The following is a 16428-nucleotide window of genomic DNA, read 5'->3' on the forward strand; positions in this document are numbered from 1 at the left end:
AGAAGTATACTGCTTCATTCAGAGCAGACAGTGAAGAGACACAGGAAGGAGAATGTAGATAGGATGACATGGAACATAAGTCCTTGACTCAGAGTCAAACCCATAACATTGTAATGAATAATTATGCAGTCAAAGCATCAACGAGCGGAGCCAACTGGGCGCCCGGCCAATTCATATCAATTTGTGGCATTGGCTCACCACGTTCCTGGTGCTCTCAGGCAGGTGCAGGCCGTCGGCTGACTGGCTGATGGTTTCCATGGCAGCCTGGCGGGATGCGGCCAGCAGTTTGACACGGGCCCTCGTGTTCTGTTTGCTGCTATTGAGCACGTCTGCTGCCACCTCATTGTAGAGTTGCAACTGCTGGTTTGTTATCATCCTCCGGCTCTCACTCAGCACTGCCTCATAAACTGGGTCTTGGGGGTAGGGGAGTGTCAATACAGAAAACGTTGTAGGTTGGTTGTTTGGAAGCAGAAAGACTAAGTGTGCAGAAGATGAGAGTAGAAACTGTGTCTGATAACCATATACCCAATGCTGATTTACTCCTAGATGCAGTGGATGGAACATACATTTTGTGAAGAGTCAAAGACTACTTTTCGACTACAGTAGCATTCCATGCTGCTCTGATCCGTGAAAAACTACCATGACGCCAATGAAGATGACATGCATATGCCGTCGTGTCGGCTCGACCGTGTGCGACAGTCTACACAACAGAGGAACGCTACACTGGAGTTCATAGTCTGTTATTTATTTCATTATTCTGAGATCCCTGCCTCCTTAAAACCATTTAAAACCTTCTAGACTAAAACGGGACCGAGTTTGCTCTGTACTTGGCTCTACACCACATTTCTTTGCCAAAATGTCTCAATACAAAGTGATGCCCGCTTGACCATGAAAGTGGCTCACTCTACTTTACCCGTTTTCTCTCTCTTAGGGGGAAGTTAGCGACCGGTTTAGCTAAATCTGGCATAAAAGACATTGGGGATCAAGTGGTTTATAATCAGCATCAGATTATCATTTTTATTGCATGAGTCAAGTTGCACTAAAACACCACTGAGAAACGTAAAGAAAACAGAATTGCATCTTATGCCTTGCTTGTTTAGATTCAATGCTATTTGCCTATTCCGTTTCTTGCCGTCCAGTGTTGGTCAACAACACAACGTTTCAGTATTATTTAACCAACCAGTTATTATCTATGTCATTTGAACCCTCCCATCAGCCCCGTTCCTGAATTCGTTACCGGGCCCAACCTGTTCTTTACCATGCCGTGCCGTGCTCAAAAGATTAATGATAACATATTTGAAGTGGCTACAGTAGACAAGGATAGGAAGCAACTGAAAGTGTGAGTGAGGGTGGAGGACTAGAGGTTGTCAGCAGATAAGAGTTATGGTCCCATGATCAAACTGTGGAGAGTCAGCCACATATTTTCGTGTCAAGCTAGGTGGCCTAGATCTGAAATTCCGATCTGAAAAACTGTAACTACATAAACCTTCTCTCTGTCCATTAGTCATCCAGTAGCTTCGCTAAATAAGCTAATAATAATATACATCCACATACGAAATTGCTCAAAGAATTTAGAAGATTTTTTTTAATCAGCCTCAGGCATGGGTTAAATCTGTAGCTGTAGGCAGATGGCCATGGTAAAAACGAAATAGGCCCAGCCATGAATGAGTCGGCTGCAGTAGCTAGCAAGTACCTTTCCTTTGTCATCAGTTGGATAAAGACAATGTACTTTTTCCAAGAGTATATTATGTATCATATAAACCTCTGCAATGATTGATTATATAGATTTTTGAGCGTCACTTAGGTCCTCTCTCCACAAGCTGAACATGTTTTGAGTGTACCCCTTTTTTTGGGGGGGAACGACATGGAATATACTTCTTTGAAAGATTTTTTCTGCATCCAGAAAACAAAGGCCATATAATGATGTTCATTATGAAGTTCCTTTATGTGCAGTATTATTATTCAAGCAAGGCTCACCTTGTAGAACCCAGTAAACCTCACCATCCTCAGCCAGCCTCTCTAGAGGAACCGACATGGACGTCAGGTTAACTTTATACTGCTGCAGCGTCTCGCTGCTACCGCTGTGCAACTTGATGGACCACTGTGGGAAGGAAATGGGATTCATTTACTTTTCAACCATTTCAGTATGTTTTCGTATTTAGCAGAACATGTAGAGAGGTGCTCCCGAAACTTACTGTTGCAGCTCCGAGGACAACTACATCTGGTCTTGCCGACAGCTCCTGCAACATCACAACGAGGAAAGCATATCCATGTTAGGTTGGGTTGTAGGTATTATGAAAGAAGCCACTGTGGTCACATTAAGCACAGTGCGCAGACACACGTTTACACTAGGGATGCGAATCTCGACCACTGAGGCGATACGATACGCATCACGATACACTACCAGCGATACGATATAATTGCGATACATTGAAATCTTGCCGATACGATACATCACGATTCACCCCTGACCCCGATACGATGCGATATGTTTCACGATACTTTGCGATACACCCCTGGTCCTTACGATGCGATACGATTCACGATTCGGTGCGTTTCAACACAATGCAAAGGATTTATATTAAAGCCCATGTAAATTCCCCCCCCCCCAAAAGAAATGACTAAAAATTCATTACATTTAATTTCCAAACAATTTATTGTTTCACTGTAGTACTAGGCTCTGTCTAACAATCCAACTTATTGAAATCTGGGAGAACACTCCCTGGCTGGTAGAATTGTTTGATTAATACTATATCATGATATCATTATTATATATCATTACATCCTCAACAGGTGGTCAGGGACCCCTAGGGTCCTCAGAGTTATGTGAGGCGGCCAAATATTAATAGTTAGTTGTTACAGTAACCAATTGAACCCTAGCAAGTAGCAACCCTATAGGGGAACATTAGCCAATACATTAACACTTAGTGGGGGTTTAAGAGATAATAATTAATGGATTATAATGAATAACATAAATCCATCATATTAATAGAAAAGATAATGTGTGAACAAATAAACACAACATAGTAATGTATTAATGTCACTGATGATATTGTGCTGTCAAACAAGTCTCTGACAAGTTTTAATCTGCAACAGTTTTATATAATAGCCTACAGTAGTCTAACATATAGCCTACAGTGGGGGTCCCTGCTTGATCTCTCTCTTCTCAGTTAAGGATCCTTGACCTGTATTATTATTATATTGTATGAATATAATCTAGGATTTTGCCATTTCTAGTCAAAATGTTTTAAAACGTAGATATTTGAGTCACAACGCGTCGCGTTGTGAGCTTGTAGGTCTGCTATTTAGGTGCGTGCGCGACACCGTCGAGCTGCCAAGTATAAATCAGGCTCCAGCCTGAGCCTCTCTTTGCAGAGGGAACAGCAGCAGCCTGCAGCTACAGTAACAAGTTGTGAATCAGTGTCAAATACTTTAAATCGCTAGTTGCACGCCAAGTATCGTTGTTGTAGTTCATACGTGTGTGACGTTAAAGCGTGGAAGCTTCTGCTTTGTTTAAATCAATTCCGTCGCAGACTCGACAAGAAGAACAAACGGGTGTGGAATGTGGATCATATTATCACGCAGCGTGCTCCAGTCCAGTGACACAACAACGGATCACATCAGCGAACATTGGACAGGGATGTTATAAAGCTAAACGTGGTACTAATCTTGCATGTTTAACCAGTGGGCTCACGACTCACGAGTGCTGTCTGTCTGCATTCGGTCGGGTCGGGTGTTCACTGCGCTACAGCTCAGTGCTGCTGTAAAAGACGCATGTCTGTAGAGTCGCTACAAGTGCTTTTTGGGGGAGGGCTGATGGGGTATTCAATGCGCCTCGGAAACACAGTATAGAATGAAATACTATGCAAAAACCGATTCAACCATTCCAGACACTCACGATACGATACAATCACGATTGCAGCCGTCAATTGTACCAATCCACCCTGAATGAACCGATTCACTCGTGTCGCGCACGTTTGTATCGCGATTACGATCCGTATCGGTATATCTCCGCATCCCTAGTTTACACACACTATTTCAAAGGTATTCTCTCAATTTACACCATCATCATACTGTATATCATGTTATGGAGGAAACTTAAGGCAGGGAAGTAAAATGGCTAAAGGCAATCATTTTCATTCTTTCATACAGAGAACGCCTTTAGTGTTGACAGCGCCAGTCTGCCATGCATTTCTATGGTAAAGACGCGCTGGCTGCGCTTCTCTTCCCAATTATTTTGTCACAGTGCCCTGGAAACAATTCAAAGGAGTGCTGCCCTTTTAATCCTCCCGGTCTTACAATCCTGTAATGTTCGATCGGACATCGAATCGTTACAGCAAGGCTATTTGTACTAATATAATAACATAGATCAGGACATTTGAGCACAGGAATGGTTGATGGGTTTGAATGTTGAGGGTGTTGATAAACGCTGAATGGGAGCACAATGGACACCATATCCACGGCGCTCCTCAGCTGAAAAAGCGTTCTCAGTGGACACGGTACCTAAATGTGTTAATCAATAATTGACCTGTCTTGACCTTTCAGCATCAAATTGCACCATATCTTATGTGATGGGCCCAGAGGCCTTGTCCTGGGTATTGTGTGTACTGTGTGTTTGTGTGTCTTGCTGTTCCTTTCCTAGATGGAGTTGAGGAGCCATAAGAGGCTGTTCCCAGGCTACAGAAGCTCGCCTTCCCAAACTCCAGTCCGGTGTGTCTGTGTTTGCAGCCCTCTCCACGTTTAGGGAGGGGGTGGGGGGATAGTCATAAAGTTGGCTATTCGGTGCTGCCAAGATGTTGTGACTCCCCGAACCGAACCGATTTAAACTCTGCTCTAAAAGTGGAGTTAGAGTGCTGTTTGTATTGCTGTCTTTTATTTTGACATGGGCATTCACCTCACATTAGGGAGGTGGATGTTTTTGCTACCTATAAGCTAGATATTAAGTTGGAGATCTAATATATTAGGTTTCATGGGCTTCTGTTGTGATCTGATAATGATAGTGTAGTATAATGAGTCATTGCAGTAGTGTATACACACACACGTCATTATGAACAGTGACAAACATATACACATCAGCTTCATTAGTCATTGCAAAAAGAGTGACATGCATAAACACAAACAGTCTCTTTAGAATAGCTTTGCAATTGCTTCACAACTCAACTAATTACCTGTGTCCATGACACCAAGCGATCCTTCATCGAGTTGTTTGCCTCTGGGTACCACAGGAAATCCTACGCAATCAGGAAGAAGTGGTTTCATTGCAATGCGTTTTATGTAGTGCAAAATGTAAAATCTGACTTACTGATCTAAACTTTTATTTTTGGCTAAATCCAAATGCTCATATAAAGATTGGCAAAGAAATCTATTTACCATTTAGTTATGTATTCAAGTGAGCTTTGAGAATGGAAAGATATTCTAGTAAATAACAAAAAAACATTAGCTCACCACATTGACTGAGGAGCTGTCATCTTCAAAGGGAATGTTTTCATGCTGCAAGCCACCACACCAAAAAGAAAGACAGAAATGCAAGTCAGTCAGCCAGACAGAAGACCAGACAGACCAGACATTGCGTAATTAACACTAGTATTTCCTCTTTGCAGTTAGCACAATATTTTCATTCACAAGCTGTTTGACATGAAGTTGTTTTTATTACTGCAGACAAAAATTACACAAGTATCAAAGCTTTGCATGCCGTTTCCCCCCTACCATACCTTAATTCCTTCCTCTCTTTGCTCCGGGTCAATAATTTTGATGAAGGAGTAGAATAGCTGCCTGATTCGGGAGTCACCGAGAAAGGCCACCCTCTTTTCAGCGAGGCAGTTCTTGGCTTCACTGTAGAGAGGAAGAATTAATGCCAAGAATCTAATAGCTCATCATCCTAACAACTGCCGATGACAAACATTCATGCACTGGCTTTGTTCTTCATATCAAACATATCATTTTCGAGATGTCTGAGTGAGTGAGTGAGTGTCTGTCTGAAACAGCGTTTCTCCTCAGTGGCTGGAGCAATTGATCTGAAATCGCATCACCATTAGCATATGAACACACCTGACATAACTGTGAAGCCCGTTTGTCACTTTCACAAATCATATGCCGTATATTAGCATTTTATGGTGTATCTACTATCTATTCTGCATCTAGCATGAGGCATATTTATTCTGCATCTAGCATGAGGCAACATGTTTAACCAGCTCTGTGTGTGTGTGTGTGTGTGTGCAGGCAGGCAGGCGGGTGTGTGTGCAGGCGGGTGGGCGGGCGGGCGGGCGGGCGGGCGGGCGGGGGGGGGACCACAGTATCTCTGTAGCCATTAACGTAATGGGTATTTCTTACATTTCCTACATATTATCATGCAAGCACCAGTTAAAGTTACTTTCCATCCCTCATCCCTCATCCCACATCCCATAACCCAGACACTGCACATCATTTCGGAGCTCATATCTTTGAACGGGTAAGGGCTAGTTATCTAATAATTAAACGTATATTGCTTGTCCAACTGTGATGATATCATGTAGGCTATTTGGCTCATGAACAACAAGGCCTAGTGCCTACTACATCCAACAATCACACACACACACTCACTGTCCTGTATCAATCACACACACATACATACATCTCTCCTCTTAACATGGGCACAGAAGTATGATCACATCTCCCTGATTATTGCCTCCCTACTCCCTATTTGTTGGATTCAGTTCAAGATTTTAATGTTTGCTTTTAATTCTTTAAGGGTTGGCACCATTTTACATATCGGAGCTTCAACCTCCCAATAACTCTACAAGGGTCTTGAGGTCTCCAAACCAGTCACTTCCAAACTGCACCAATGCAACTCCTTGCAAACATGCAAATACTCGCAATCATTATCCCCAATGGCAGTGTGACATGGCCTGCAAGGAGTTGCAACTGGCCTTGAAGGATCTATGTGTCTTTGCCTCGCACAAATAAACAAACCAACAATTCATATTAACAATGCTGGTGTGTGACTCACGTGCTTTTGTATTTGTGCATCATGCAGCCGTGAGGCTGCCATACATTCTTCCCCAAGTAGCGGCCACTGGACAGCAGCCATTCACATGTGTCTCCACCTGAAGGAAATGAACAAAGAATATGCCATTCAGGCCAGGCCACACAAATAAAAAGCCTCATTGCTCTCTCTCCCCCTGGCTGCTGGACTATGCATGACTGCAGTACTGCCTTAAACATGTCATGTTGTTGTTAGTAGGAATAAACACAGAAGCACCCGGGAGGAAGTGGACTAATAAAGAGGAGGAGCCTGTTACAGTGTTACTACTCAAGTGTTTTGTTTACCAAATGGGTTTACAGATTGGTAGTACCATGGCTTTTGGTTCAGCTTTGCTCAAAGGACTAATGCACTGGTGAGGGACTCTAGATTAATCACAATGTTGATGCAAACTGAGTGAGAGAGACTTTATATTTCTAGGATATACGTTTATTACGTGAGCTCTAGCCACAATTTGCTACTCTAGATTTTCGAGCGGTGTTTGTTAACCGTTCCTACGTCTGGCTTTGTCTGTGTGTACGAATGTCCCGCCCCATCCCACATTGGCCAAGCTTCGCCAGACACTTAATGATATTAATTAAATTAACTCATAAATAGCACCGCTCACTTCACACTGGGTTCGATTTTTTTATACGCTGAATCTAGAGTTGCAACACCAACCATTGACAGCCCATACATCCAAACAGAAAAGTCCTGTCTGATAGTATTAAATGACGTTAAACTCGCCAACATTGCAGCTGTATGCTAAGCTTGAATTATCCTCTGTCTGTCTGCAAAGTGTTTGTTTCTTAAAAATCCACCATAGACATGTTAAGAGCTACTTTCTGTCAATAAATTGTGCACTTGATTATTTTTCTAAGTGTTGGAGTTTGGAAGAGCTTGTGGGTAATCACTGAACGGTCCTGCGTATTATACAACAGGTAGTTCTGACGAAGCAATCCGATTGGTTGAAATAGCCACCTATCCGTGGTGATATTGAGCATATGGAACAGTCTCATCAAACAAAGAAATCAGCTGCGCTGGTCACAAAAAAGCTGCCGGGCTGCCTGTCCCAAAACTATGTTAGTGGCTGTGCTAGCAGTATTCATGTGAAGTTCAGGGACATATTAGCTAAATGTGGCAACAACAAAAAAAATAGCGCCACTTCTGCACTGCCAACAGCACGAGCCACGGCAACGCAGGGGCGCCGATATTCACGATAACACACACCCTTTCGTGTAAAATTGCTTAAGTACTAAAGTAATCACCTGCATGGAATTTATTAACAGAAAGTAGCTCATAACATGGATATAACGTGGATTTGAATCAAACACTTTGCAAATAGAAAGAGGATATTAGATGTGTACAGCTGCCTGCAATGTTGGCGAGTTTAACGTTGTTCACTATACAAACAGACAGGACTTTTCTGTTTGGATGTAGGATATGGGCTGTCAATGGTTGGTGTTGCAACTCTCGATTCCATAAGATGCAAATTGTGGCTATGTGAGCTCATGGGATAAGTAGATCAAGGACAAGTAGGCCCTATAGTTATCTGTTATAAAGCAGGGATCAGAAACTATTATACACAAAGACAAGATGGGCTGCTTGTGTCACAGAGAGCCAAACTGGTCTAGACTTAGACTAGCTACATGACTGACATGGTGTCCCAATTTTATTAAATTCAATTTGTCAGAATAACATGATGATCATAAGGCCAAGGAGGTTCTTACAGTCTGGTACATGTGATAAAGACAACTAACACAGGCTAACAGTGAAAATAAATAATTATTCCACAGCAAAAAGCATTGCTCAACTAAGCAGCCTCATATAACCAAAATAAAGCCATCAACTTGTCAGCTCAAGGCAGCATTATCTCCTTCTGCCGTTCATTTGCATCACAAACAAAAGGCCCGGCGGTATCAAATGAAATCCATGCAAACAACCCCAGATCAAGATGATGGATGTGCAGGCTGAAGAGAATTATCTATCAATTCTATTCTAGTGTGTGTGTGTGTGTGTGTGTGTGTGTGTGTGTGTGTGTGTGTGTGTGTGTGTGTGTGTGTGTGTGTGTGTGTGTGTCATCAATTCGCAAGCCAGACGCGTGCTGCGTCTTTTCATCAATATATCTATATGAAAGCCACCCTCAGGGCGGCGATGGATGGATGCCTCAAAAAACAAAAGCGTTGTACCATATCGACAAGCAGGTCTGGCTTTATGTAGCCACGGCACGCAAGACTATAAAGTTTCACAACTTGGTAAACAGCAAATAATTCCCTTTGATCTCATCTATAAATAAAGTGTGTGTGTCCGTGTTGCTTGCAGGCAGCCTCACCACTAATCAAGCGTGTGTGCTGCTGACTGGGAATGTAAACACAAATGCAACGCTGATCTGATGGCTAAAGTTAACGTTAGCTAGTGTGCTACTGTAACGTTAATTAATGGAGTGGAGAAGACACATAGAGAAGACATCATTACATTCTATTGTCAACAAGCGTTTCCATTTATCCAGCCTTTAACGTAACGTACCCTTTATAGGCAAGGGCTTACATAATGTAATGTTACACGCCTTTCTCTAGTCTCTTTCTATTACGCTGAGGCTTAATTGACATAATTACGTATTATGGTATATTACGTATTGTCACACTCGAAAAGAGTCACATAGGCATTTCTTAAAGAGCGAAAGGGTCGCGTAACTATTAGTATATAAGCATATAGACCCAAACACAATCCGCTAGCTAGTTCACGTTAGCTATCCGTGGTGTAAAGTAACTAAGTACATTTACTCAAGTACTGTACTTAGGCTACAAGTACAATGTTGAGTATCTGATATCCAATTTCCAATATCTTTACTTCTACTCCACTTCTCAAAAGCAAATATTGTACTTTTTACTACACTACATTTATTTGAAAACTGTAGTTACTGTAGTTACTTTGTAGTTTGATTGATTACTATTACAAAACATACATTAATCACTTCAGCCCTGGCCTATATAAACATTTTGGCCATTTGAAAATAGCCTATCTACAAGCGATGCGACGCATTGTTGTTAACTTGCAGATCTGCCATTTTCAAAATGTTTTACATTTTTAAAACTTGTGAAATGGGACATTGATTCTGCATTATGAGTACTTTTACTTTTGGTACTTTAAGTAGCCTACATATTTATACCAATACTTTTGTACTTTTACTCAAGTACATTTTGAATTCCGGAATTTTACTTAATGAAACAGAGCATTTCTACATTGCAGTAATGATACTTCTACTCAAGTAAAACATGTGAGTACTTCACCACTGACGTTAGATACCCGTGTGTGTGTGTGTGTGTGTGTGTGTGTGTGTGTGTGTGTGTGTGTGTGTGTGTGTGTGTGTGTGTGTGTGTGTGTGTGTGTGAGAGAGTATCTATTTATTATCAGTTAAGTGTCACGCAGCGGACGAACCCACTCGAACCCACTCACCCCCATAGTAGCGCGACGCCGTGTGGAAGACGAGGAGCAGGACGACGGCGGCGAGCGACACCAACTTGGCATTCTTGATGGTGAAACACTGGTTTATTTCTCGTTTGCCTAGGCTATAGGCCAGGACCGCCATGTTTGCTCCTCCATGACAACAAGCAGATAGACTGAGAGCAGACGGGGATGCGGTGCAGCAAGGACTGCTATGGAGCCGCCGTGCACGCTTGGGAGCGCGTCCACGCCCCCCGCCATACGCGACCAATCGCTGTTGTTGTGTGCGGGTTTGCCCAGTGGCGTCAGTTCAGCAAAAGCTAAAGGTATGGCAACATGACTGGTGTCTTCTTCTTGTACGCGCGCCGTGCAAGACATGAGGAATTTATTTTAAGAAGTACATGTTATTTGTTTCCCCAATTCCCCCTGTAGCCAAGGTATGGCAGCTGCCATACCCTGCCATACCCAATTGACGCCTCTGCTTCTGCCATTGTATTGCTTGCATCCTGCGTGACCTTTTCCTCCTCGCAGCAGCAGTGCACAGTCAGGCTCTAGGGAAATAGGGCAGGCTACTGTATATGAGTGGGCTATTATACAGTGTTGCAAACTTATATTGTTCTCCACAGCAGTCAGCAGGAGGAGTGGTGGTGGTGGCAGTTCTGGCTTTAGTTCACTTGAGGCCACAACCTGACAGAAGTTATCTCTCTCTTGGGGTTGCCATTCTTCAGCGGCCACTTAACCTGTCTAACAGCAGAGGCACTTAGATATTGAGATACACCGGGGGCCCTACCCGAGTAAGCAAGGAGCTATAGCTCCAACATGTGGCTTTGTCCGGTCAAAAACCAAGGGGAAAAAAAACGTGTTCAAAAGTATGGCCTATAAACTGGCCCAGATATGGCCTACATCGTGTTTCTTGGCAAACAAATCTCAAAGTTTGTTGTACGCCAATATTGGCCAAGCTTTGCTGGACGTGCTGTGATTGACCAGCAGGACGCTTGATGGCACCGCTCACTTAACACTAGGTGTACATTTTTTCATATCTTTAAGGTCAGTCCACACCAATGCAACTCTTTGCAACTCCTTGCAACATGCAACTACATAAAATACTTGGTTGCAACCATTGACCCCAATGGCAGCTGCAAGGAGTTGCATTGGTGTGGACTGGCCTTAAAACTGTTTTGTTTGCGACTAGTTGCATTGTTGTAGTCTGACCTTTATATAGGGTCTCCCATAAATGAAACAGATTGTTGTTTTTAGACCTATCTGGCATACCCCAATGCCAATATCTGAAAAGGCCAGTTCTAACAGTGCAAAGGTGATAAAAAAGCCTATAGGCCTAACTTGAGAATGCTCACTCTTGACTTCATCATAATTTGCTGAGATATGAATCTGGTGTCTACCCTACATATAGATAATTAACAATATCCAGTGGTTTTATGGAGATATCTAGCCTACATTTTTATTTCAAATTCAAAGAGACATACCCATCCCCTGAAATAGATGAATTAGGTCATTTTGAATGGGAGTTATACAGTAGGTGACATCGTGCAGGACCGGCTCTGTGTCCTGAGTCGACATCTTTAATAGCTTTTGGCAAGGCATTCCATGTTATTATTTGGTTAAATATTGTAACAACCGGATGGTTGAAGATTCCCCAGGAAGCGACATGTCAGCCTCTGGATGCAGGAGACAGGTTTATTGCAGTGTTCACATATAATGTTCAGCTAGGAGTGAGTCAGTGCTTACAGAAACCATAGATACCCCTATATAGGTGAGAGGGTAATGTAGCCTACTGTATACTATCGGCCAAGTTGCAAGTGTGGTTGATAGTGTGGAGTGTCTCAGAAGTCAGAACACAACAATAAGGTTAATTTATTGTTGTTTTAATTTGATGTAGTAAATACCGATATTTATTTTTAATTATTATTTTATTTATGTACAGTATGTACGTATGTATCTATCTGTCAGTATACCGGTATGAATGAATTACAGCAATACACAGAATAAACATTTGTTTTATTCCAGACAGAGAAGAGATCTTACAAGAAATCTTTCCAGATATAGCCTGTTATTCTGAAACAGAGATGCAGAGTTGTTTTACACATAGGGTGAATGTATGCCTTGCCTTTCATCAAGTCAGCTGCTTCATTTATGGGCAACCGTGTTATTACATTTATGCACAATATTTATAACAGCAAAAGCGTGTGGCTGACAACTCAAGGGTAAGCAATATGTTAATCTAACACAGATTGATGTTATGGGTGTTCTGTAGCACACAGTTCAGACCATGGCTGCTACAAGGACACGCGAAATCATAACAAATAGTCAAAACTAAAACAATATGGCTCCTAGAGGCACAGGCAGCTTTACCCATATTGACACATAAAAAATGGAAAATAGTACAAAATGAGATGTAAAAAAAAAAGTCATCTGAATGGTTCTGGTGTAATAACTAAATACAGTTGGTTATGGGGTTGTCATGTGAGGTTACAGTATATAGGAACAGAAATAAAAACACATTAAACATGTAGCATGTTTGTTAGCAACATTGCTTGCCTGAAAATCAGTAATTAACTAATATAATTATACAACTCAAACCTACTTACTGATACAGTTAAACATAAATAAAGTTAGACATTTACACCTGCATTCCAACACTTGGAGGCACTAGAGGCACTTTATAACACCATCTGGTGGAGTTGGCAGTGCATTACAACTTTGACTGAGCCACTGCCACTGCATGCAACAGAACAGAATACTGTGTGTGCGTGTGTGTGTGTGTGTGTGTGTGTGTGTGTGTGTGTGTGTGTGTGTGTGTGTGTGTGTGTGTGTGTGTGTGTGTGTGTATATATATATATATATATATATATATATATATATATTATTTATAGATTATTTACCCCTGCCTGTATGACCTCTTCGTAAGCCTTACCTGTACCTCTTGTGTGTTAAATACATCTGTTGAACTGCAGGTATTCTTTGTCATCTCTGTCATCTGCATTTGGGTCCTTAAACTGTACATGATTTCTATTGCTCTACACATACACCGGGCATGACATTACTATTTGGCCAATATGGACCCAGCAGAACGACAACTGCTCCAACAGAAGGTAGCAGTGAACAGCGCAGAGTAACTGCAGACCTGTTGATGGTAATGGAGTCCAGCCTCCATCCTCTCTTTCTGGGGTCCATGATCAGCTCCTTGTTGGTACTGAGAGGTTGTTCTCCTGCCACCACTGTGTCTGGTTCTTGACCTCTGTCATGTAGACGTCTCCTGTTATCCTCCTTATTGTCCATAATCAGGCCTATCAGCCTATATCGACCATGGACACGTTTTACTGGAAAGCAAATTGGCACGGTTGAGGGTGTGGGCAGTGACATGCAGTGGTGTAAAGTAAGTAGCCTACATTTACTCAGGTACTGTACTTAAGTAACATTTCTAGGTATTTGTACATTATGTATTTCCAATTTCCAGCACTTTTTTCCACTACATCTCAGAGGCAAATATTGTACTTGTACTCGACTACAATTATTTGAAAACTTTAGTTACTGTAGTTACTTTTTTGTTTTTCATTATTATTACAAAACATACCTGTAGATCAGCTATTTTCAAATGATTTGTAAACATTTTAGAAATGTTTCTAATTATTTATTTACGTGGCCTATGGTCTTCTTATCACTGACACTGCTTCCATCGCACATTATACATGAGATGAGCAAGGGCCATTTACAGTAGGTGCAGAGGTGAGTGGGTGTGTTTCATTATGGTTATTGCAGAGCTTGCTGGCTTTTCAGAGGACAGTTGAAGTCAGGAGTAGATCAAGTTCTACCAGTTTTACATTACCAATCCAAAAACTATTTTTGGTACGATAGCTTCGGTAGTTGTGGTGTCTTTCCATCGCCATTACAGTGATATCTTGATGAGAAATCGTTTATCACGATGAGAAAGTCTTAGACCTTGCATTGTTGTGACGTAAGATATGTGGAACAATGAGTGATTAAATAATGATAAAGGGCATGACAGGATTTAAAGGAATGCAGTGTCACAACAACTTTAATGCAAAGGCTCCTATCTTTAATCAGAGGTGAGCTAATTTATAAGCTGATTGTGGTGATTGTGGACCCTAGGCTGTGGATCAAGGGTTTCACTCTCCACTGATGATGATTGTGGAGTGTTATTATAGTTATATATTTTTGGACAATTTAGGTTTTGCTATTTTCAGGGAATTAAGGTTTAGGCCTAGTTATTATCAAACATTACTTGTCTTGTCCTCACCTGATGCAATCATGTAGGCCTACAATACCACACATCTCCTGCACATATAAATGAGCATGTCATCCTAACACAATTACGAGTTACCAAAAATAATATATATATACTGTATATAGACTATATTTTTCATTCAAAAGAAATAAACTAAACTAAAATGTGACATGGATATAGACAAGTATTAGTGTACGGACACGCCAGACATGTTGATGACTATTGTCAGTCCCTTCTGCTACGCACGCACGCACGCACGCACGCACGCACGCACGCACGCACGCACGCACGCACGCACGCACACACACACACACACACACACACACACACACACACACACACACACACACATTCTAAGGGTAAATGTGGAAATGGGCTCTTAGCGTTCTTGTGTTTATTCATTTGACAGTGTGTAGTTAGACTTTTTATTATTATGTAATTGTATTTTTACACAATGAGCATGTGTACATTATGTATTTGACAGATATGTACACATATGTTCATGCTGCAGTTAGTATATCCAAATGTTATCTGCCAAATGTTATCTGTCAGTTAATCAATCAATTAATCAATCAATTAATACATTTCTTTTTTGTTTTTTTGTTCAAGGTTTCTTTATTATTTTTTACAACTTGTATATAAATTCACAAAAACATACAAAAGATAATGTATTTTACCCCCCCAACCCCCCAAAGTTCCCGCTCCGAATACATTTATTTTAATTTTTAATGTTTGTATTTATTTATTTTTATTTATTTTAATTATTATTATTTTTCAATGAATCAATGTCAAGTCAAAGAATATAAAAACACTGCATCTTAGGAATATGTGAAGTGAAGAAAATGGAATGCAAAAACAAAACAGCCACACGGTGGTGCACTGTTACTGTAACAACTCGAGTAGTCAGTCTAGAAGTTTTAAACACAAGTAATCTAAATTCTACATGAGAAATGTATTAAGCAGAAATCCTAAAGCTTTTTTGGTGGCTTCTATGCCCAGGATGAGTGCTCATAGGCGGGCAGGATTAGCCAGGAGCATGTCTGCATGTGTATTAGGCTGATGGGGGTCTCCCAAGTTGGACTGGTTCCCCCCCCAGGTCACATCAATTTAATTGCGACCGTAGGTCGCAGTTTAGTATGTGAACGGTCACAGCTTGTCCTTATGTATCTCTGTCTATAACTTCTGACACTGTGGTTCTATGGGTTTGTCGCTCTGACATCAGGCTCTGGCTTCACTGTGATGTCACACTAACAGAATCCCTTTTATGCCCATAAATGGAGTTCCCTAGTGTCATCAATATTACAGTTTTTTTCGATTGCTAAAACACGTTTTTCAAAACTGTACGTTTTTTTTCAAAACTGCACACGCAAAACTCCAAACATTACACACAAATTGCTAAACCCTGGCATCCCTTTGCAAAACAACTCTTTGCCATCAAATCTCTTAACATGTTCACAAAATGGAACTTGTGTTTTCATTTGGTAAACACAGCCATATTTTCACATGACACACACATGCATTCATTGAATAAACACAACTAAGCTTTTGGCTGAACACTACCAAGCATGTACAGAACACTGAAGAGCAAAATTGAAAACACAATTGTCGAAATGGAACACACCATAAGAATGACCATGGCTCTGGAGAATAAGATATTTCTCCTTTTGTAAAATGACTCAGTGTAGGCCTACCTTTTTCATAGTCAAACATAAAACAGCACACA

At 41.3% G+C, this 16428-nt stretch overlaps 1 protein-coding gene across 1 annotated transcript in view; it reads right to left on the reverse strand.

Annotated features, from left to right (window-relative positions):
- The window catches only part of casd1 (CAS1 domain containing 1), a 35443-nt gene extending 24830 nt beyond the window's left edge, over positions 1–10613 (reverse strand). Inside the window, exons 1-8 of the mRNA XM_080734472.1 lie at positions 10454–10613; positions 6986–7082; positions 5712–5832; positions 5446–5490; positions 5169–5231; positions 2196–2240; positions 1978–2101; positions 199–413 (exon numbers count right to left, since the gene is read on the reverse strand). Coding sequence (XP_080590598.1) covers positions 199–413; positions 1978–2101; positions 2196–2240; positions 5169–5231; positions 5446–5490; positions 5712–5832; positions 6986–7082; positions 10454–10586 — 843 coding nt within the window. The 5' untranslated portion in view covers positions 10587–10613. The remainder of the gene's footprint in view (positions 1–198; positions 414–1977; positions 2102–2195; positions 2241–5168; positions 5232–5445; positions 5491–5711; positions 5833–6985; positions 7083–10453) is intronic.
- Positions 10614–16428: the final 5815 nt, after the last annotated feature.

The sequence above is a fragment of the Nannobrachium achirus genome, assembly GCF_963921795.1.
Source record: "Nannobrachium achirus genome assembly, chromosome: 10".
NCBI lineage: Eukaryota > Metazoa > Chordata > Actinopteri > Myctophiformes > Myctophidae > Nannobrachium > Nannobrachium achirus.